Here is a 21,325-nt window from a genome sequence, read left to right on the forward strand (position 1 = left end):
TTCGTTTTCTGACTTTAACATTCTATTTTTGGGAAGAAAAAAAGGCATAATTGTTTGCATGATTTTTGTGCATTTATATGCAAATGTAACTTTTTACGTATCTTAAATTTTTATGTGAAAAGTTTTATTACCGGCTTATTGTGATAATTGTAGTCACCAAGAATTTTATTCCAGTTAAACTTAGATGTTTACTGACAACAGAAAGATGGACAAATATGCACTATGTAGACATGTGCTTTTGAACACACATTTGCCTTCAGCCTCTGGAAAATTCTTTGTACATTTGGTGCCACTGCTGAACAATAGTTTCCACAATTTTGCCTAAGGCTCTGTCCTTCTGTAGATGACTACCACCTTCTTGAGCTTCTACTAGTCATTATGTCCTAAGGTAGTTGTTTCAACTGAACTGGTTTACCTTTTCTACAGCAAAAGAGTCACAAGAAATAGCAATGTCATTAACATTTCAGAGGTACTGTTTCAACCCTAACATATTGTATTTTTGCACGTTTGTGATCATGATGTGGTGAACCGTGATCTACACAGATTGGTGTTTTCCTTTTTTTCCTGTCTTGTTATAGTCTTAATAGGTCATGAATGCTAACACTCAAATAACAGATATCCAAACAATACTGCAAACAGAATGGTTTAATACATTATCTTACAATCTCCATATTGAAAAATGTATTTACTTGTAGTAATTCAATTTATTAATCAAATTTATACTTTTATTATTTAAGAGAATTCTACACTGCCTGGCCAAAACAAAAGTTGCCAAACTAAGTAATTACAGTTGAGCCTCCTGTTGGATAATTAGTGCATGGTCACTTATCTCTTATGGTAACATGTTATTTAACCCCTAACGATGCAATCAGTAGCTTCTCATTTCTTAAACAACCATGTCGAAAGATGCATCCCGTGGTTGTGGAAAAGATGTTGGTCTGTTTAAGAAAGGGGAAATCACCAACACCAAGCAGAGAAAACATCTAGTGAGATTGGAGAAACTACTAAAAATGGGTTAAAAACTGTTGAATGCAAGTAAAAACATTTCTATGCGCACAATGCCAAGGGAATCCATTCGATTGGGACTCAACAGCTGTGTAGCCATAAGAAAACCATTAATCATTGAAGCTAACTGGAGATAAAAGGCTTAAATTTGCAAGGAGCAAAAAAAAAATTACTCTGGACCAATGGAAGAAGATCATGTAGTCTGAAGGGCCCAGATTTACCCTATTCCAGAGTGATGGGCATATCGGGGTAAGAAGAGAGGCAGATGAAGTGATGCACTCAACATGCCTAGTGTCTACTGTACAAGCCTCTGGGGACAGCCCTGTGCTCCAAAGTTGGTCAGATTTAGGTTCACAACATTATGAGGTCAGCTGACTACCTGAAGATGCTGAATAGGTAATTTAGTCAATGAAGCTTTTCCTCCCTGATGTCATCTTGAAATATACTTTTGCCAACGATTCATTAGACTAACTGTGAAAGTCATTCAGGGAACATGGGACATCATTTTCACAAATGGATTGGCCGCCATGCATTTAAGACCTTAATCCCATTGAGAATCCTGGGGATATGCTGGCTTTGAGAGGTGGCCGTACTCTCCCATCATCAAAACAAGATCTTGGTGAAAAGATAATACAAAAATGAATGGAAATAAATTGTGATACAGCAGCGGCTTATCAAAACAATGCTGGAGCAAATGTGTTTCGTAATCATAGCTAAAGGTTTCCAACAAAATATCAGACTTTATTTTTGGCCAGGCAGTGTTTGTTTCAGTGTCGTTTGCCAATTTCCATATTCTTAGCATACAAATATGGAAAACTGAAATTCAGTTTAGTGTGAACACATGTGAATTCCTTTTGGGAGGTGAAATCACCATCTTCATAAGGCTTTTCGAAAGAAGCGGGCTTGAAGTGCCCTAAAATGTCCTGTTAGGTGGTCGCTCTGATTTTGGACCAACACCAGCAGATGACATGACACCCAAAGTCATCACAGACTGGAAACTGAACACTGGATCTGAATCAACTTCAATTATATGGCTCTTCGCTTCTCCTCCAGACTCTGGGACCTTGATTTCTAAATTAGCACATTTTCATTCAGTCCACTGGAAAACAGTCCTGCACTTTTTCTTCTTAGCCCAGGTAAGATTCTTCTGATGTCTGTGTTTCAGGAGTGGTTTAGCACAAAGACTGGAATAGTCGTAGATCATTATTTTGAATATATATATTTGGCGGCTCTTGAAGAACCAACTCTGGACTCTCTCTATATCTTGTGAATCTCCCCCAAACTCTTGAAAGATCCTTTGCTTCACAGTTCTCTAAAAACTAAAGTTACCCCTGTTACTTCTGCGCTTTTTTTTTCCTACCACACTTTCATTCAGCTTACCTTTCCATTAATATGCCTTGAAACGGCTTTATGAACAATCAACTTCTGTGGCATTGACCTTTTGACCAACACTAACTGTATGCTTGACGACTTGTCAAGTCTGCAGACTTAAAGAGGTCATAACATTTCTCTTGCTGAAATCTTGAAAGTAGAAACCCTTTTTGGTAATACTGGAATTTGAGATATGACTTTACCATTTGTTACATCTACTGGGTTGGTTGCCAGAAAACAGAGGTCAGGTCGTTTAGTGCTTCTTAGAAAGGATGTAAGAAGGAGGCCCCACTTTCTTTCAGCATGGGTAGCTACATTTATTGTATGAAATTTATTAACATGTAATGGAAAAAAAAAGACACTGGTGTTATCAACATTTTTCTTTTCCATGTTTAAACTCTTCGAAGACTGAAGGAAACCCAGGGTTTGAATTTTCCCACTCTGGATTTTAATCTGGATTCGTCTGCCTGGATTCCCTGAAGCTAGACGAGCAAAGAGGATTTATCCTCCTGGAGACATTTTGCCTGAGTACCGACAGAACAAATCAAGCATGATGAACTTATGGTAAGTATGGGAAGTAATTGTGCTGGATGTAATTATGTGGAAAAATGTACAGATCGAGTAAGTTTTGAAATTGTATTTATCTAAATAAAATGTACTTTATATGTTAAATATTAAATATTTTTTCTCTCCGGTGTGGACCTTGTTTTGTGTGCGTTTTGGAAAACGTTCTTCACAAATCTGGAATTTCTTCATTTTTTGCATTTTTTATGCAACCTAAAGACATTCAAAACTAACATGTTAAAGATTTTCTTTTAATACAGAAAACATTTAAGATCACTCACTGAGTTAACGTTAGTAGCTTTTTTTGTAGAGTGGTAAAAAGTTGAAGCTACAAAATCAGCCATTACTCTTCCTTGTTCCGACATCCATATTACTAACCATCCATATATTTACCTTTCTTTTCCCATTTAAAACCAAATTACTCAGTAAGTCCACGCTGTGGCACAAGATGCCTTTTTGGCTGGCGTTCATCCAAAGTGATATTTAAATTCAGGTGGAACGTCACTGTCCAGCTTGCAGATCACCTTGTAGATTGTCTTCTTCCAGGACGGGTCACGATCCTTGCCCATTGAAATTGCGATGTAAAACTCTCTCAGTGTAATCTCAGCCACTTCAAGGAATCGGTCAGGTACCTAACAATGCATGCGAGAAACATTGGAGTCAAACAATTTTCTCAGTTGTTGGCTCTAAAAAAAAAAGCTTGCGTAAATAAACATGATGCTCTTAGGCATATTCTGGTCTTGTATATCAAGGTAAGTAAAGACTTAGTGAAGCGATATAAAACAAACCAGCTGGAGTTAAAACCGAGTCTCTACTGAACACAGCAGCACATTTTAATTCATTCCACTGGACAACAGTCCACTTTTTCTGCACTTTTTCTTCTTAGCCCAGGAAATAATTTCCTGAAATAATTCTTGAAGTAAAGAAATAATTTCCATAATTTCTTTACCTCTTGCATGCAAATTGCAGCTAGTTTAAAATTTGTATACTTCAGGTCTACCAGCATTATAAAAGCATTAGTTATTTTCTATGCTCCATTATAAGATTCTTCAACGTGAGATCAGACAGTTTTATCATAAACTCTGCCAGAGGAAGGCAACCTTACCATAAACCTACCTTTGAAATAACTTCTTTTTTTTTCAACTCAGTTGAAAAAAATAAATGACAAAAATGTAAGACATTTTTGACTAAATGTGACTAGTTAAAAGAAAATGTTTAAATTTTCATTTGTTTTATTAATGGCACATTTATAATGCATTTCTAATAAACCACAAATCAATTTCTAATTTGATACAAAGTGTGGTTTTCCACAATGAGCGCAGTGTATCTGCTTGGCTGGTCCCATGTCCAAAATATTTGATTGCAATTGTTGTTTTAGATTATTTGGTACTTTAAGTTTCAAAGTGAATTCCAGAAAATGACTAGACTTGCTGAAATATGATTCTGTGCTATAGTTTATTCTTTGACATCCTAACTGATCATGTAAACATGAAACCTCATCCAATTCCCACAGCTGAACATTGTTGAGCTGTGGAAGAGTTTATCCCTCGTTTTATAACTATGAAAGCATTACATGTTTTACTTGTATGTCAAATATTTTCTGGAGTTTTCTTCCTCTCTAAACTCAAAAGTTATTTGTGCATCAAAGTTGTGGACGAACGGCTTCTTAACAGTACAGGATCTCTGTTACAGCGATGTATTTAGTAATAATGCTGTTTGAATCATTCCTTTCCTTTGTACCTGCCAGGTTTGCACTTAACCAAATGCTTTTTATAATGAAACGCAACCTAAATTTTGATTTTGTTAAATCTGTACAGTGTCTGCCGATGTATGAGATCTATGCTGTAATGAGGTGGTGCCCAAAGTGCGGCCTGAGGGCCTTTTTTGCCCCACAAGCTGATTTTGTGTAGTCCCTGACCACAATTCAAGACCAGTACATATTTTCCACTCCAGCAAATTTGCTTCTATTTACTAGACCTACATTTGCAGTGACATATTGAAATCTTAAGATGAAAAATGTTAGGAGCAACATTTGGCTAAATAACCAAAATATTACTGTCTCTGTAATGAATAAAATAAAAACCAGTGAACCAACATTTAGACTGCATGCATTTTTTAAAATATGCTGTAAAACCCTGATGAATCCAGGATCCACAGTTTACATATTTGTAAATAACCTTTAATAGTAAAGCATCTTCATTTTTTTTGGACTTTGAGCAGTTGAGGATTTTGACTCACGGCAAAATGTTTGGACACCGCCGCTTTAATATTTTTATATAAGTGTACTAAGGCCATCTTTAAATTTTTAAAGGTAGTATGGTTAATATACTCACTGTGCTCACTGCTCTACATTTTTATAGTGTGTTTACAAATGCTTCCTAGGTTTATGGCAGAAATATTCTGAATTATTGTTTTTTTTTTTTGTTTGTTTTTAAAAAAAATGCATTTTCAACTGCAAAATTTGTTTTTTATGTAAATTCATCATCTTAGATGGATGCACAACTAAGATGTGCATCCATCTTAGTTGGATGCACATTATTCTACAATTGTTTATTCCTTAGCCTTATCTCTGAAGCTTCAGAAGTGTTTTTAAGGCTGTAGTGTATTACTGATGTAAAGAAAACTGAAAGGTATTCTCATCAAACCCAGGCACCAAAAAGGACAAAAAAAATATTTTTTCTGTCTTTTTCTAAGTTGGATCTTAGCTGTTTTCTCAGTCTGCATGAGCAAGTTCTGGAGGTAATGGTAAACATGTAAACCGCCTTCATAGCTGTTCCAGCTATCTGAATATTTCCGTATAAAACAGACTCCTGGCCAACTGAAATATCTAGAGGCCAATTACATGAAACAAGACACTCTGACATTGCAGAAAGTAATCTAAAGTATTTACATTTACAGTTTTAACACTCAGACCTGAATCATGGGATACAGAAATTTATTACATTTGTTTTCACCACAAAACTCAAAATTAGACACATCTTTGACTATAGAAAAACAAACTATTCTCGCATCTAAGAAAAAAATGACCTTAAAAGGATAGTTAAGATTCATTAAAAATAAGTTTGTCCTAGAATAATCAATTCATAGCAGATTGAAATTGCTTTTCAGCTGCAGGATAGAGAAGTGCCAAGACAAACAAAGTGGACACTTGCCTGTTTTCAACCAACTCTAATCAGACAATTTCTTTCCAGTCATGAACTGGGATTAAGAAAACGCATATTTGGTATATTTGGCTTCAGTATATAACCACAATGGCTTTTAAATGTTGTAAAACCTCTGAGCAATAACCACTGGGCTCGGGTATCTTTCGGTTCAAGCAACTAACCCATATTAGCCGATTCAGTGAGTTCTCATATAAACTGAGCAAACGACCCATTTGGACAAACTTTAGTGGCAGTAATAAAGGCGACTGGCACAATGATCAGATTGCGCTCCTTTTGATGATATAAAATGTATGATGGCACCATGATGTAACTTAATATTTTTTTAGCGCCACTATATAGACATAAATTTTCTTCTTTATGTCTATATATGCCCCATTAAGCTATAATCTACCTGAGCCTCCCTTTATAGAAACATATTCTCTTTTGCGCCATTTCATAGACGCCCGGATGTTCCTGGATAAATTTAGATGACAAAGAGCTAACTTCTCAAATCAGGAAAACAAGTTGTGCCCCAAACTAATGAATTATTGTTTATTTTCATCTCTCTTCATGAAGAATTTGGTAACTATATGCCATCTTGTATAAGAAAAGATGGTTGTAATCATGTGATGCTGGTTTACAGAATTTCCTCTAAAGTAAAAAAGCCAATTTTACTGTTTTTGTTATTTTATCCATGTTTCATCACCTAGAATTAAACATGTTTATCACATGGAACATCCTTCACTGTGCAGATTTTTTAAAACATGTTTTAATACTTGTTTAAGCAAATACAAATGAGGTAAATTTAGTAGTTAATTTGATAGTTGACAGTTAAATTCTTATTTTGCAATATATAATTCATCAGGTCTGTTGTATCGTGTAGAGGAGGTGCTTGCCTAAGTCACAGTGCCTGATTGAATTATCACCATTTACAGGTCATAGCCTCTTAAATGATCGCTTCCCTTTACAGATGGCATGCAGACTTTTGGGCATGTCACAAGCAACAAACAAACTTCTTGAATACCAATACAATATCAGATCTCTGATCAAATCTGACATTGTAGTTGCAACTTTTTTACTAATTTAAAAGTCAGATTATTGCTAGTGTTCTTTCTTTTCTCTTGTAATGGGATACTATTGCCTAAATGTCGCAAAAATGTAAACTGCACTATAATTTATTATACAATTACTAATTGTTGCAGTTGTTATTGTAGTTTTTAAATCTGTATAGTTAGGACTGTGATGAATCCGAACAGAGAAAAATACAAACCAACATAGAATTTATAAACTCAATGTGAAAAAATGTGTGCCTCTATAAATAAAATAAGACTTCTAAGAAATCCAGCTGAATATAAGTAAAAATGTATTTAAATTCTAACAAATGAGGGGGAAAATGTTAAAACATGAATCTCTGCTCCTTAATTAGATTTTTTTAAAAAACATTTTTAGCTTACTATTACTAATTTCTCTTGTCTCGGAGGGTCATAGGATCATCCTCACCTGGAAGTCGTTGGCTTTGTTGTAGTGCATGTTTAGAGCTCTGAAAAGTTCTGATTCTCTGCTTACAGTCAGATTCCTCACATCGGCCGCCCCCTCCAGGAGAGCACTCCGGGCAAACTTCTCCATCTGGATGTAGTAAAACTCCCGGAAGTTGCTGAACCATTTGATGAGCTGGGAGGTGATGCAGCGTGTGAACTGTGGACGACACACGCACCAGGTAAGTAAAATAATGAAACATGACCATGTGTAACTGGAAACTTGATTGTGAATATTTTAGATGTAAAAAAAAATGTTTAATTAAATAAAATGATGCAACTATTTTACCATGTTGTTGTCTGCTGTTTTTGTTTTTTGTTTTTCAGGATATTTTGCAAATTATAAATCTCAAGGTTCATAATGTGATTGAAACATGTGTGAAAACATGACACTTGAAGCAAAATGTCAAGTTTTTTTAGGGTTTACAAGTTTTCTACAACTTTCTTTTTGGAGATTATGAGGTTTTACTCACCTGCACGTCATGGAAGCACATCCTCAGCACCACTGAGCTCGGATAGCGAGTGTAGAAGAACATGAGCTTTGCTTTCTTCAGGTGGTTTGTTGTCAGACACTCCTGAAATACATCATTGTTAAGGAAGAAATCCACAGATCTAAATCAAAATTCTCTTAAGTTGTCGTGTGGTTTTCTTTAGACTAAAATAAGAAGCATTTAAAAATATAAGGTAACCATAACAGATCTAAGTGACTAATGAGCGTCTGAAGGATACGTTCAACATGTAGAAATTATTTTTCTCAAAGCAATCTGGTTCTAACTTCACATGTGGGAGCTGCAGGTTTTCAAGAATCACCTGATCCACCGGCGCGGTGTGTGTGTGAGGGCTTCTCACAGATCTGGAGGTGACCTTTGATTTCACTTTGACCAAATTCCAATACGTGTCCAATCTTGGCTCACCACCTTCAGAGCATCCATCTGTTAAACATTTAAAACCGTGCCGTTGATGGTGTGTGATGTTGTTTTGCTCTGATGCTTGTTCGGGCTCACTGCTGAAGAAGAGGGGAGATTTGGGGGTAAGAGGAACCGCTGACGTAGAATGGAGGATGAAGTTTTGCGGCCGTTCCAGTTCTGGCTTTTGGACCACCAGAGACAGAGCTTCTGTTTGGACATCTGGGAGCAGAACCTCTGCTGTCCCACATCTTAATTTATTCTCCATGCTCTCTGAGAACTGAGGAGGGAGAGTAGTTTCTGAATTCTCCATCTCAGTTGGGGTCTGTGTAAGCGGCATGCTTTTGAAAATGGAGTCCACACTCCTGCTCACAGCTCGGCTCAGCTCGTACTTTAAAATATCTGCCATCAGCTTTACCCGATCCGGTTTGGAGCTGAAGTGGCCTAGCGCCACCTTCTTCCATTCTTGATGAGTTTTACCTGGACTGCTTTCAGATTCGCTGCAGGATTTAGAAAGCGCCTCATCTGTAGATGCTTCAGATGAAACGCTACATCTGGGAAACTTCTCATCTTTGCAGATGGGATCGAACTTCGTCCTAACCTCTCTGAGGTGCTGATGGCTTTCGCTCCGGCTTTCAGTTCCACTCGTTTCCATGTGTTTCTGATGTAAAGCTGACACTTCAACCCTTTCTTCTTCCTCTCGCACGCAGCCGGTCTCCTCGTGCTGATTTGGCATCACATCTGTGCAGGTTATACCTTTGATGATGTTCTCAACTCTGGCACGCTTGGCTTGATGGCCGCTGTTGAGGCTCCAGTCGTAATGACTGTAAGAATCAGGAGACAAAGGTGTTCTTGTGCTCCCTGTGGACAGATTATACTCCACTGGGATGGGACACGATAAACCCGAAGCAGTGTTTTCAATCCTGTGAATCAATCCCTTAATGTTCTTGCTGTCCTTGTGTGAGGTGTAAAAACCACCTAAATTTGATGGCGGTGGGTCGGAGTGACTGGGGGGCAGATGCTCTGCAGTGCAGCCGACCAGGCAGACGTCGCTGGAAGAATACATACCTTTGCTCCAGAAACTCATGCTTCACAGCCTGAAAAGAGTGACAAATATGATCATTAACAATGTGACGCTTCATTATGAGTATAAGCATTTTTATTCGTCATACTCACCGAGCCAGAGTTGTAATAAAGAACTGATGGCGTACCTGAGAGGTGCACTAAGAGATCACAGAGGGTTTTGAAGCGCACAGGAGGATGGGACAATTATTTATCTGTAGTGAATCTGCTAAAAGCCCCTCAAAGAGCTGGAGGTGTGGTCTAATACACACCCTCGCCTGACACACATAGACCCACCTCAAAAAAACTATCCTTAGATTCAATTATTACATTTTTATACTTTATTTCCATTTTGTTTATCTTATATTAAAATCACAAATGGCAATATATACTTTATTTTTTTGGTGTCTGTAAAAGACACTAAAAAACTGGTGCATTATCAGAGAAAATGATGGATGGTTATCTTATTTTGTTATGGTGTACATTTGTATTCAGCCCCTTTTGCTCTGGTACTCATAAATGAAATCCTTTTTTTTTTTAAAAAAAAGCCTTCAGAAGTCACAAGATTAGTAAATAAAAAAGTCCATGACGTTTGTAATCATCGAAGAAAGCAAGAAAGATGCCCGTGAAACCCAGGAGGAAATGTGGCTTTCATGGACGAGTGACAAAAAGACGGGACACAAGTATGTGGAAAAAATGTCTCCAGCCAGGTGAGACCAGATTTCTATCTACATATACTGGAAAAGTAACTTTGTGCATAACCCTAAATGCACAATCACAATGATGAAACATAGGGATGGCAGTATCATTCTGTGGGGAGGCTTCATTCTATAAGGGAGAGAGAAGCTGCTTATCGTTGATACAAAGATGATTGGAGCTAAATAGTGATTGGTGAAGGTTAATGTTCGGATCTGTGAACCATATAACTACATATAGTTCTTAACCCAACCATCAAGTACAAGAATACATTTTATTCTGACAGAAGCAAGCAACTAAAATCATTTTAATATAAATATAATTGTGCTCCACAAGGCCCAGGGTTTGGGCTGCTGTTATTTCTATTATCCAATATATATTTTCTAACAACAGATTTGCTGATTCATAAACCAAACCTAAAATGCGCCATATCAACAGTTATGTTAAAATCATAACTGGGATTTAAAAAAAAACAACAACACAGGAGCAGGAATCCCGATCTTTGTATAAAAAGATGGTTCCATCTGAGGTGGGGTGTGATTGATATCTACTCCCGCACCGCCCGCTCTGTGCAACGGTCCCACCACTCCCGGGCGAGCTGCGGTGGTTCCTCCCAGTGGGAGCGCCGCTGTGCTGCGGGGGCGAGAGGTACAGCTCGCTTCCTTCTCTCTGTTTGCTCCAGCTTCCACAAACAGGGCAATAAAGTTGGGCTCCTGCAACCGAGATGCTGTCACGGTCCCCTTGTGTTTACCTCACGCTGCGTCGGTCCCTGTCAGCGGCGAGCCAGGTAAGCAGCCAGGAAGCAACCAGACGAGCTGAACCGGGCAAACTGCAGGCTGACGATCAACAGACTCAAGTCTGTCGAGAAGCTTGAAAACAGAGTAAACTTTACAAAAAGAAGGGATAACTTCATAGTGATCATGTTTGACTGATAGTTTTTCTTTGCCAGCAATGTAAGGACTTGTTTGTACTGAGTAATACGGAGAGTCCAAGTTAAGTCAGTGAAGATCCTAGAAATACGGGGTGGGGGGCGGGGAGTCAAAATTAGCACTAAGTACTTTACACATGACAAAAAACAAACAAAAGAGCATGCAAAATATCACCACCAAAAAATATAAGGAAATCTAAATATGAGATGTCTACAGTAAAATGGTCCAAAAATACAAAAAATGTAGTTGTATTAATAACACCAACAAAAAATATAACCCGCATAAAGTTAAAAAAAAGTATCTGAATACTCAGAGAAGTGAATAGAAATTATAAAATTATTTTTAAAAATGCATTAGTTAAATCTTTAACATTTTATAAACATAAAATAAGGGTAAATATAGATTTAAAAAATAATTAAATTACTGAGATTCAATCTCCAGGCTGCAGATTTGATTTGAGCCACTTACCAAAACTAAAGTGCAAAGCAGTATTTCTGCTTTTACAATGAAGTGTCCTGAATTTTAGGTTTCTTGTAGTGCAAAAAGAAAAGGCCCAAATGCGCATCCGCTTTGTAACTTTTTAAATGCTGTGGATGAGATCGGTTTCACATGTAAGCATCGGCCGATCAACAAAATATAGGAAATCGAGGCAGATCGATCGGTGCACCCAAGTAACAACAGGAAAACATTTTCAGAAGAACTGGGGAATCCAGCTTGCTTACAAAGTAAAGCAGATAAATAGAAGCATGTTTAATAAGCTAAGATGCAGATTTCAAATCTCAGCACACTATCCGGTGTCAAGCATGATGGTAGGAGCATCATTTTGTAGGTTTGTTTTGCTGCATGTGCTTTGCATAAAGTAGACGGGTTAATAAGAAAAGAGGACAACCTTCACATTCTTAAACTGCACCTCAATTCAGCAGCTATATGGTTGAAACTGCTTCTGTGTCAGAAATCCAACCAGTCAAATCAGGCTTATATGTATAACACATTTTCAGCAACAATTCTATGTTTTACATCATAAAAACGTCACACAGTCACCAGTTACACCAGTTAAACCAACCACTTAACAAAGAAACACAGAATGTAAAGGAAAGTGAACATATATTAAGTTATACCAAAAGGTTGTTCATTGCTACAGAAAACACTGCAGGCACAGAGCAGCAAAACATCGTCACAGAGACATTTGAGTCTTAACAGTGAACATGTAGAAAAAAGGTTTGGATAACAAGACCCAGATTCACTTTCTGTTGAAGTAGCCACATGATTGCGTTTAGGGAGCATAACAAGCCATGGTAGAATACATTTTTTGACTATAAAACATGTTGCTGGCATAATTAAAACATAAAGGTAACTCAATAACATCTCAGCTTTTTGCAAAATTAGCTGCATGTCTGCGCAGGAACTGGAAAAGTATGTTTGGTTCCACTTTGACTGACTCCACCCTCGTCAGGCATCCCACATCACATGTATGAGTCATGTCCATTGTATGGTGCTCAGCAGTGGTGGAGCTTACAGCAGTCCACTGGAAAATGAAGTGGTTTAACTGGTTGTTGGCTCTAAAAGTGTGTGAGACGAGAAGTAAATGATTCTTTACCATTTTTATTAAAAATATTTCAAGTTGTGTTAGTGGTTTGTTAATCGGTTTGGGAACAATTAAGAAATCTGAGCAACCTAAAATAGTCTACAAGTTAATTAAACATTAAACAGATCAATTATAAATTAACAACTTGACATGACATGAAAGATAAAAAGATAGACAACAACAATCTGTTCACATGACAATCGGCACAAATATACACACCTGATGTAACAAAATAAAATCCTAGAAATAATTATGGAGAAAGCTAATAACAATGGAGCGTTTCATTGAAACAAAATAAATGTAATGCTCTCGTTCTCCTTTTTAAGGTTTATAATTTGGGTATTCAACAAAGTTTATGGGGTAAGATTATTTCTCACTAAACTATGAGAAAGTCAGTAATGCTGCTTCTTTTCATGGTTGAAAGATTTTGTGTCTCATTGATTTTGTCTTTCTTTTAATTACTTTAAGGTCACTCAATCTGCACCCAATTCGTTTACAGGAAATCTCAGCTGTAAGTTCTCTGACCATTTCCTTTTTTGATTTGTCAGCATTTTTCTTACCTAAAAAAGCAAAATAGCTATTTTAGACGTTTGTGGTGCATTAAAAAATTTTGTTAGCGAGTCAGTTAATAGTTACAATAGTTGCATTGTTAAAATGTTTTATATTTGGTTTTAAAAAGTTTTTACTGATTTTGAACCACAATCTTTTTTTTCACATTAAGGCGTAGATGTCTGGCCTCATCAGATTCATTCCTCTGCAGATATTTTAGGACATCTGCCGTTTACAGTATGTATCAGTCTTGGTATCATTTTTAAAACAGACTATACTTGCTATTTTTTGTTACTCATGATGACTCTGAATTTATACTTTTATGGTCTTTCTTGTACAGACGATGAATTGATCACAGTCAACACTCCTCCATTTGCTGAGTCAGTCACAGAGGGCGATGTAAAGTGGGAAAAAGGTTAGTATTGATCAGCTTAAATAAAATACTCAATTTTTTTCCGCATATGAAGTGCCACTCAGTTTCTTTTGGGTTTTATTTAAAGCGGTGGGTGATTCGGTAACAGAAGACGAAGTGGTGTGTGAAGTCGAGACTGACAAGGTTTGATATGAAAAAATTAAACTCAAACATTAACATTATTGTTAATGCAGGTAAAACATCTTTGCTCTGCTCTTCCAGACGTCAATTCAAGTCCCAACTCCTGCAGCTGGTGTGATCGAGGAGCTGCTGATCCCTGATGGAGGGAGGGTGGAATCAGGCACTCCCCTCTTCAAACTACGGAAAGGAGGTTTGATTTTTTTTTTTTTTTTTACCCCTCCAGGGGGTCTTTTGTGGGCTCTAGTGTCCCTTATACGACAGTAGGCTGACAGGAAACGGGGAAAGAGACGGGGGAAGACATGCGGCAAATGTCGCCGGGTCTGGGAGTCGAGCCCGCGACGGCCGCGTCAAGGACTCAAGGCCTCCAAATACGGGTCGCGCTAACCACTACGCCACCACGGCACGCCCAAGGTTTGATTATTTTAATGATGTTTGTAGGTTTTACAACATGAACCAAGCAACTAATATTTTTTATATATAACATAATAACTGGTAGAATGATTGGGATTGTCTGATTTTCTCCTTTCTGGTTCTTGACATATTGTGGCTGTTTTGTGTCGGTTGGTAATTAGAAATCTGAAAAATTGCAGATGGGGTTCCTCCAGGCTCCATTCTCAGTTTTGATCAATGTCTATATGCTCCACTTAGCTCAAATGATGAAGTATTACAACATGTCTTACTTTATGCTCATGACATGCAAGTTAATATTTTTATGTTGGCACATAAAAACAGTCACTTAAAGTCACTGAAAGAGTCCCTACATAGTATAACTGATTGGATCAGATATTTTTTTCCTGTAAGCTCTTTTCAGATAAAACAGTCATCATTGTTTTGGGTCCTAAGGATGAAAAATGAAGCATAATCTTATTTTTAGTAGGTTAAATTATTGCAATGGTGTCTATACTGGTCTCTACAAAAACTCAATCATATAGCTACAGCTTATGCGAAATACTGTAGCTCTACAAGGAAAGGTTATGGTTTTTAAGTTATGTTATGGTTTAGTAATTAAAACCTATTCTTAATGGACATTAAAAATAAATGATCATCCCTTTTTATATTTTACTATTTTTAACATTTGTATTACTTGTTTTGCTTTCAAATATGCTAACCGGTTTGTAATGTTCTAATAATACCTGCTTACTGCGTCTTTTACACAACGTGTTACTTGGTAAGTATGCGTGAAAGGTTTTTAATAAATTCATATTTTATTTTGAGTGCCTTAATTAAATGTGAAAAAAATTCTAACATTAATATTTGTTTATTTAAAATCTCTTGTGCCAAGATTCCTATAAAAATAAATGTAAATTAAGCTTTTTTTTGTCATTTAAACATCTTTAATAATGCCGTGTGGGTGGGGGAGGAGGGTTGTATTTGTATCCATATACAAAAACAAAATTTCATAAAGCTTGCATCTCACTTCTTAGCTCCTCCATCTGCCAAAGCTGCTCCCTCTGCAGCTACAGAGGATGTCCTTCCTCCTCCACCACCTCCACCTCAGCCGTCCATTTCTGCTCCACCCCCGCCTGGTGAGTACCGCACTATTCATACCATCAGCTATTAATTGTATGGACATGTTTCTCTTTTTCATAGTCATTAAATTGTTGTTTTTTCCTGTTTTTCCCCTTCTTCACGCAGTTTCTGTTGTCAAACGCAGTCCTGCACCACCCGCTCCTCCAGCAGCAGGAGTCAGAGGAGAAAACAGGGTAACACACATGCAGAGGCGACATCAGAGTACTTTTTTCCATGAAAGCCAAACTTATCGTAATATTTAGAGGACTGCAGCTCACCGCTAGCTGGTTTGCTTCATGTCTCCAGGTGAGGATGAGCCGAATGAGGCTGAGGATTGCTGAGAGACTGAAGGAAGCTCAGAACACCTGCGCCATGCTGACCACCTTCAACGAAATAGACATGACGTGAGTCAAAGAAACTGCTTGAGACAAGTCCAGTTTCCGGCCTCGGTACTATCGAACCTGGTCTGTGGTGACGCCCACCATTTCTTCTAGTAACGTCAAGGAAATGAGGGAACTCTACAAGGAGGCGTTTCTAACGAAGCACAACGCCAAGCTGGGTTTTATGTCTGCTTTCGCTAAGGCGGCTTCACATGCGCTGATGGATCAACCCGCCGTCAACGCTGGTAAGCTAATGCAAGCGACTGGATCTGAAGAGACCCAAACATTGTCTTAAAGAGGTATTCATTCCCTTTTCCATGTTTTTTTGTATTACAATCTCAAACTTAATTGCTTTTTAAGCATGGCTGTAGCATCATGTTTCCACCACCATGTTTCACTGCAGGCATGGTTTGTTTAGTGATCTCTAAATTTAGTCGCTTGCACTGGATTTTGCTTTTGAAGACCATTAGAGTAAGTTGAACTAAATGCAAATGTACGTCACACTGAAAAAATACACTTCACAGTTGTGCACTACTTTGTGTTGGTCTATGCAATTCCCATAACTTACACTGAAGTTTGTGGTTGTAACATAACAAAATGTGGAATAGTTCAAGGGATTTGAATCTTTTCCAGTGTACTATAACACAAGCATTGGTGATCTGGTCAAACTTGTTATGTCATTAATTTGTATGCCAAATATGTTGTTTGCTTGCCTGCAGTTATTGATGAAGCAACCAAAGAGATTGTATACAGAGATTATGTGGACATCAGCATCGCTGTGGCAACTCCGAAGGTTTGACTTCTAGTATTTAAAAGTTTACCGTGATTCCCATCGCTGCTAAATTCTGGATAACTTTCACGTCATCTAAATCTGTTGTAGTTTTTACTGCTTCGTGCTTTTTTTTTTTTTACCTCGCAGGGACTTGTAGTACCGGTGCTGCGAAATGTGGAGTCCATGAACTATGCTGAGATTGAGAGAACCATAAATGCTCTGGGAGAAAAGGTGAACATCTTAAACTGTAAACATTGCTTTGTTTTTTCCTATTACAGAGTTCTGAGAAGCTTTTGTCTTTTTGCTCCTCAGGCTCGTAAAAATGAGCTTGCGGTTGAAGATATGGATGGAGGAACGTTCACCATCAGCAACGGTGGCGTGTTTGGCTCCTTGTTCAGCACACCCATCGTCAACCCCCCGCAGTCGGCCATTCTCGGCATGCACGGGGTCTTCGACAGACCTGTGGCCATCAATGGACAGGTGAGGTCTGCTGAGAGGAAAGGAATCAACATTCAGGGGGAAAAAGTCGTAATACATAACAAATAATATCTGCTGGACTTCAGGTTTCTCAGTGCTTATAAAAATATTCACCCCTTGGATGTTTTACCCTTTTTGTAGCTTTTTGTAACTTTAATCACTTTTTAAACAAAGAAATTTTACAAAAAAAGAAAAAAACCTTTAATGTCAAAATAAAAAGTGATTTCTAGAAAATAATGACAGTTAAATCAAAATATGTAATATGAAATAAGTAATTGCATGAATATTCACCACCGCCTTCAATTCGATGCACCTTTGTCTGCACTTTGATATTTTCGTGGGGGGAAAAAAAGTTGCGTTTTGTCGATCCCGATTGATTTGTGAAGTAACTGTATGAAGACAGTAAAAATGTGGTCTGTTCTGGCAGGTTGAGGTCCGACCCATGATGTACGTGGCGCTGACGTACGACCATCGGCTCATCGACGGCAGAGAAGCGGTCACTTTCTTGCGCAAGGTCAAAGCAGTGGTAGAAGATCCACGGCTGCTGCTGCTGGACATGTGATGTTGCAAATGCCTTATTACTCTTTAGAAATACTCGACTGCGCTAGACGAACCCATCAAAACCAAGATCCACCCACATTAGCCCGCACAGCTGCTGCTGTTGTCAGAAACTCAGGCGAACTGCGCGAAGAATTGAAATGCTGTTGCAACATTCCTAAACTCAAATGTTGTTTAACTTTTGGCTTCGGTTTAATAAGTACAACACTTCCTGTCTTTTATCAGTGATTTTCTTTTTAATGTTTTCATCATAGGTTTTGTTTTGAAGAATCCCACATTGATTTATATAAATGTGCTATATTTATAGCACATTTATAGCACCTAATATTACCAATACCAAGCTAAAAGGCTTTCGATTAAGTTGGTCTTTTATCAGAACAGCATAGTGTTGCAGTGTTTTGGTTTTTTTTAAATCCAACATTTAATTTGAGTGCAAAAACCTAAAATCTTACATTAATAAATAATTATTTCAGCAAAACCACTGGTGCCTCTAGGATTGGCAGCCCTTACAATTCCTTTAAAGTAACTACAATTGTTGCATTTTTATTTTTTTATTTATTAAGTTCATCATATTGTCTAGGAGTATTTATTTAGTAATCCGCAACTCTGTTACCTAGGGAATAAATACTGTGTAACACGGAGGCTCTTTTAACCACTCTGCACAATGGAAAAGAGAGGAAAACATTAAAATAAAAGTAGGCAGATTTGTGTTGATCTTAATAATGCAGGGTGAAGAACAAAGAAAATCAGCTACTCGGCTAAATTTGCCCATATCCGCAGTCAGAGCAGTGATTAGAAATATTAAAACTCCTACAATTTTGTCAAATGAGGCTGGAGAATGTCTCACAGTTATCCTGCCATCACACACAAGCTGGGGGACGGTGAAGGAGATAATAGTAATGGATAAAAATGTCCAGAGCTCACAGTACAAAAACTGCTGCAAAAGTTGCATCTTGTGTCTCCGTAGCAACCATTTATTTTAATGGATTTGGAGAAATCTTTGCTAGGAGTGCCAGTCATACTGGAGGGCTTCGTTATTGAGTTTAAAGGTTGTTTTCTGCATCAAAATGAGATTCTGTGCTCTCAATTTTTAGATTTTGTAATGAATAAATAAAAATGTTATTTTCATTACAAAAAAAAATAAATCATAAAAAATTACATTTGCCAAATCAAATATAAATGTGCATACTTAGCTGCAAATTTATATTCTGGTAACAATCTTTTTTTTTTTTTCCATAAAGACTTGGAAGTATTATGCCGGCAAAAATGAAAGCACGCGCCTCAGGTAGCAAGCACCTCATTTGTCAATCTTTGCTGAAACATTTTATCTCGTGCCAAATCCGTCCCGCTCCTCCAGTTCTGATCAGGCGGATGAGCTGTGTGCCAAACGGTGGATCTTCAAAGCCCCATCAGGCCACACGGCGCCCCCCACCACCACCACCTCACCTCCCCCGACTCTTGAGATGCTTCGAATAATGGGATCATCTCTGACAAAGTCTTGAGGGTTGCTTGGCCTTTTCTCCCACTTCACAAACACAAGCTCAAGTGTGTGCAGCTGGGTATGATGCCTCTTCAGGGTTTCATGTTTACTTTAATAATCGCGAGAAGGGGGTGACAATAGCTCCTAATGTACGTCTTTGTTTCTCTGCCAGAACCTACACAAATGTCTGAACAACTCCGTTTGGAGGGAAAACACAGAATTCATTACGAGACAAAAACACTCCCTCCGCCCCCTCCAGAAACATTCAATTACCATGAGAATACTGGAGGTTCTAATGGGTCCAAATACAGCAAACAATGACACAAGAGCCCCTTTAATTTAATTATTTACTTTTATGACGGCTCAAGATTCCATTAGCGCTTTTGAGATCATGCTAATTGGCAGCGTGTGCCGGGGGTGCATAGATATCCGAGAGGGTTTGTTGGCAGGTTTTTTATGTTTGTCTTGGAAATTTGGCCAAATCTGTGAATTTACAATCAGACTGCTCAATAAGACGTGGGTTTCAAGTCTTTGTGTCCATTCAGATGAAAGATGGCACATCAGAAATTGGCAGCTAGGTGTTTGTTTTCATTAAGCCACATCAGAGAGATAATTTACCTAAATTATTCTGTTTTGCTTCTCTTCTAAACAGGCTAATTATTTCAATTCCATTTTATAAGAACTCTGAATGATCAGTGTAATTTAAACTGTTTTTTTATAACTAAATGGCTGTTCCCGAAGGTCTAAGAAACTGTTTTTTTTTAAGTTTTAAACACTTTGTTTTATGTTTTGCATTGCATACTACTATAATATCATTTTTGAATCAACTAGGGAGAAAATACTCTACATCTTCTAGGAAGCTGACAACAATAAAATGGAAAACGACCTGCTAACCTGTGTGTAGATGTACTGAGACCTATGAGGACCATAACAACAAAAATATACAAACTGGGTGATCCAACAGAACAGCAACCTAAAACGCAAATCACAACTGGTACCTTTAGGTTTCAGAAATGTCTTTTTAAAAAGTTGCAAAGTATTTTTAAAAAGCTAGGTCGCTAAATAAATTCCTTTAATTCTAAGCAATCTGATCAACTATCCAGCCAAAATCATCGATGAATTCAGTGGAGTTGAGGTCCAGGATTTGGAAAGACTATTCCAATCTTAGTCTCTTTTTTTTTTTTTTTCTTCATCCAAATCCAGTTTTAAATTGAATTTGTTGTCAAGTTGGACCCAGAAAGTACTTCAGAGTCCGAGCATAAAAATTAAAACATAATCAAATTAACACATGGATTGAAAACAAAAATTAAATGGCACAAATAGAATATGTTAAATGATCTTAGGGAAAAGGATGAAGAAAAACGTCTTCATGCCTGAACTGCATGGGCAGGTTTTGGTAATTGTCTGTAAAGATTTTGTACTCTGTGAATTACATGATGGATCCTGAAATCTAACATAAATTCAGAGTCATTAGCTTTTAAATATTATTAAAATCTCTCCATCCTAGGAGGGGAAAAAAAAGTTTTAAAAAATCATTTGGAGAATCCAAATTAGTACATTTATGGCCGCAGTGAGTGTAAAGTACTGAATTGTTGAACAATTTTAGCAAATAAAACCATTTACACATGGCACACATTCTTTACACGTGACACACAGAACAGGTACATTTGTCATTGTTTCCTTGTTACCACTAGAGCCACCTGGCAGAAACCAATTGGACATCACACCTTGAGACAATTCACCAGCACATCCTCCTATCGCGGCTCTGCAGCGCCTGCATCAGTAATGCCGAGCATCCCTATTCATGAGCCTGCTCTTTCCTTTACAAACTGCTTCATTCAGCAGCATCTGGCCCTATTCGTCGTCTCGCTCGCCTCTTTTGATGTGGACCCCGTTTTTCTTCGCGCTCCTGTTCAGTTGTCATACCTGAAGATTGTTTTGGATTCGGAGAATGAAGCGGTGGACCCAGGACCCACGGCGCTGATGATGAGGTTTACGAGTCTGTAACAGTCCTGGAGGGAAACCTGTTGAAGTCTGCAACAGACTTGAAGCTGGAGCAGAAATATGCCTTCAACAATTTAGCCTATCTCATGCACTATGTCACTGAAATAGACAGAAATTTGTGGTTGAACTGTGACAAAATTAGCAAGGCACTCTACGTGTACTCAGTATTCTGCACCTTTAGTGCTTGCAATGAACTTCTACCTGCTGTTGTTTCAAACAAAAGAAGGTGAACATGATTTAAGCTAGTT

General features: G+C 37.8%; 2 protein-coding genes across 2 annotated transcripts; one reads left to right on the forward strand and one right to left on the reverse strand.

Annotated features, from left to right (window-relative positions):
• Positions 1-421: 421 nt before the first annotated feature.
• LOC114158183 (prospero homeobox protein 1-like) lies at positions 422-10,077 on the reverse strand. Its single transcript, XM_028039495.1, has 4 exons — positions 8,348-10,077; positions 8,092-8,193; positions 7,584-7,778; positions 422-3,572 (listed from the first exon to the last, which is right to left on the reverse strand). Exons 1-4 carry the CDS (start codon positions 9,608-9,610, stop codon positions 3,408-3,410), a joined length of 1,725 nt encoding a protein of 574 aa, XP_027895296.1. The 5' UTR covers positions 9,611-10,077; the 3' UTR covers positions 422-3,407.
• A 768-nt stretch (positions 10,078-10,845) lies between these two features.
• LOC114158173 (dihydrolipoyllysine-residue succinyltransferase component of 2-oxoglutarate dehydrogenase complex, mitochondrial-like) lies at positions 10,846-19,966 on the forward strand. The gene is made up of 15 exons (XM_028039485.1): positions 10,846-11,068; positions 13,122-13,155; positions 13,264-13,306; positions 13,517-13,581; positions 13,685-13,759; positions 13,845-13,900; positions 13,979-14,087; positions 15,322-15,423; positions 15,533-15,600; positions 15,713-15,810; positions 15,901-16,031; positions 16,506-16,579; positions 16,706-16,789; positions 16,871-17,038; positions 17,463-19,966. Exons 1-15 carry the CDS (start codon positions 11,006-11,008, stop codon positions 17,595-17,597), a joined length of 1,305 nt encoding a protein of 434 aa, XP_027895286.1. The 5' UTR covers positions 10,846-11,005; the 3' UTR covers positions 17,598-19,966.
• Positions 19,967-21,325: the final 1,359 nt, after the last annotated feature.

Source organism: Xiphophorus couchianus, chromosome 15 (genome assembly GCF_001444195.1).
Source record: "Xiphophorus couchianus chromosome 15, X_couchianus-1.0, whole genome shotgun sequence".
NCBI classification, from domain to species: Eukaryota; Metazoa; Chordata; class Actinopteri; order Cyprinodontiformes; family Poeciliidae; genus Xiphophorus; species Xiphophorus couchianus.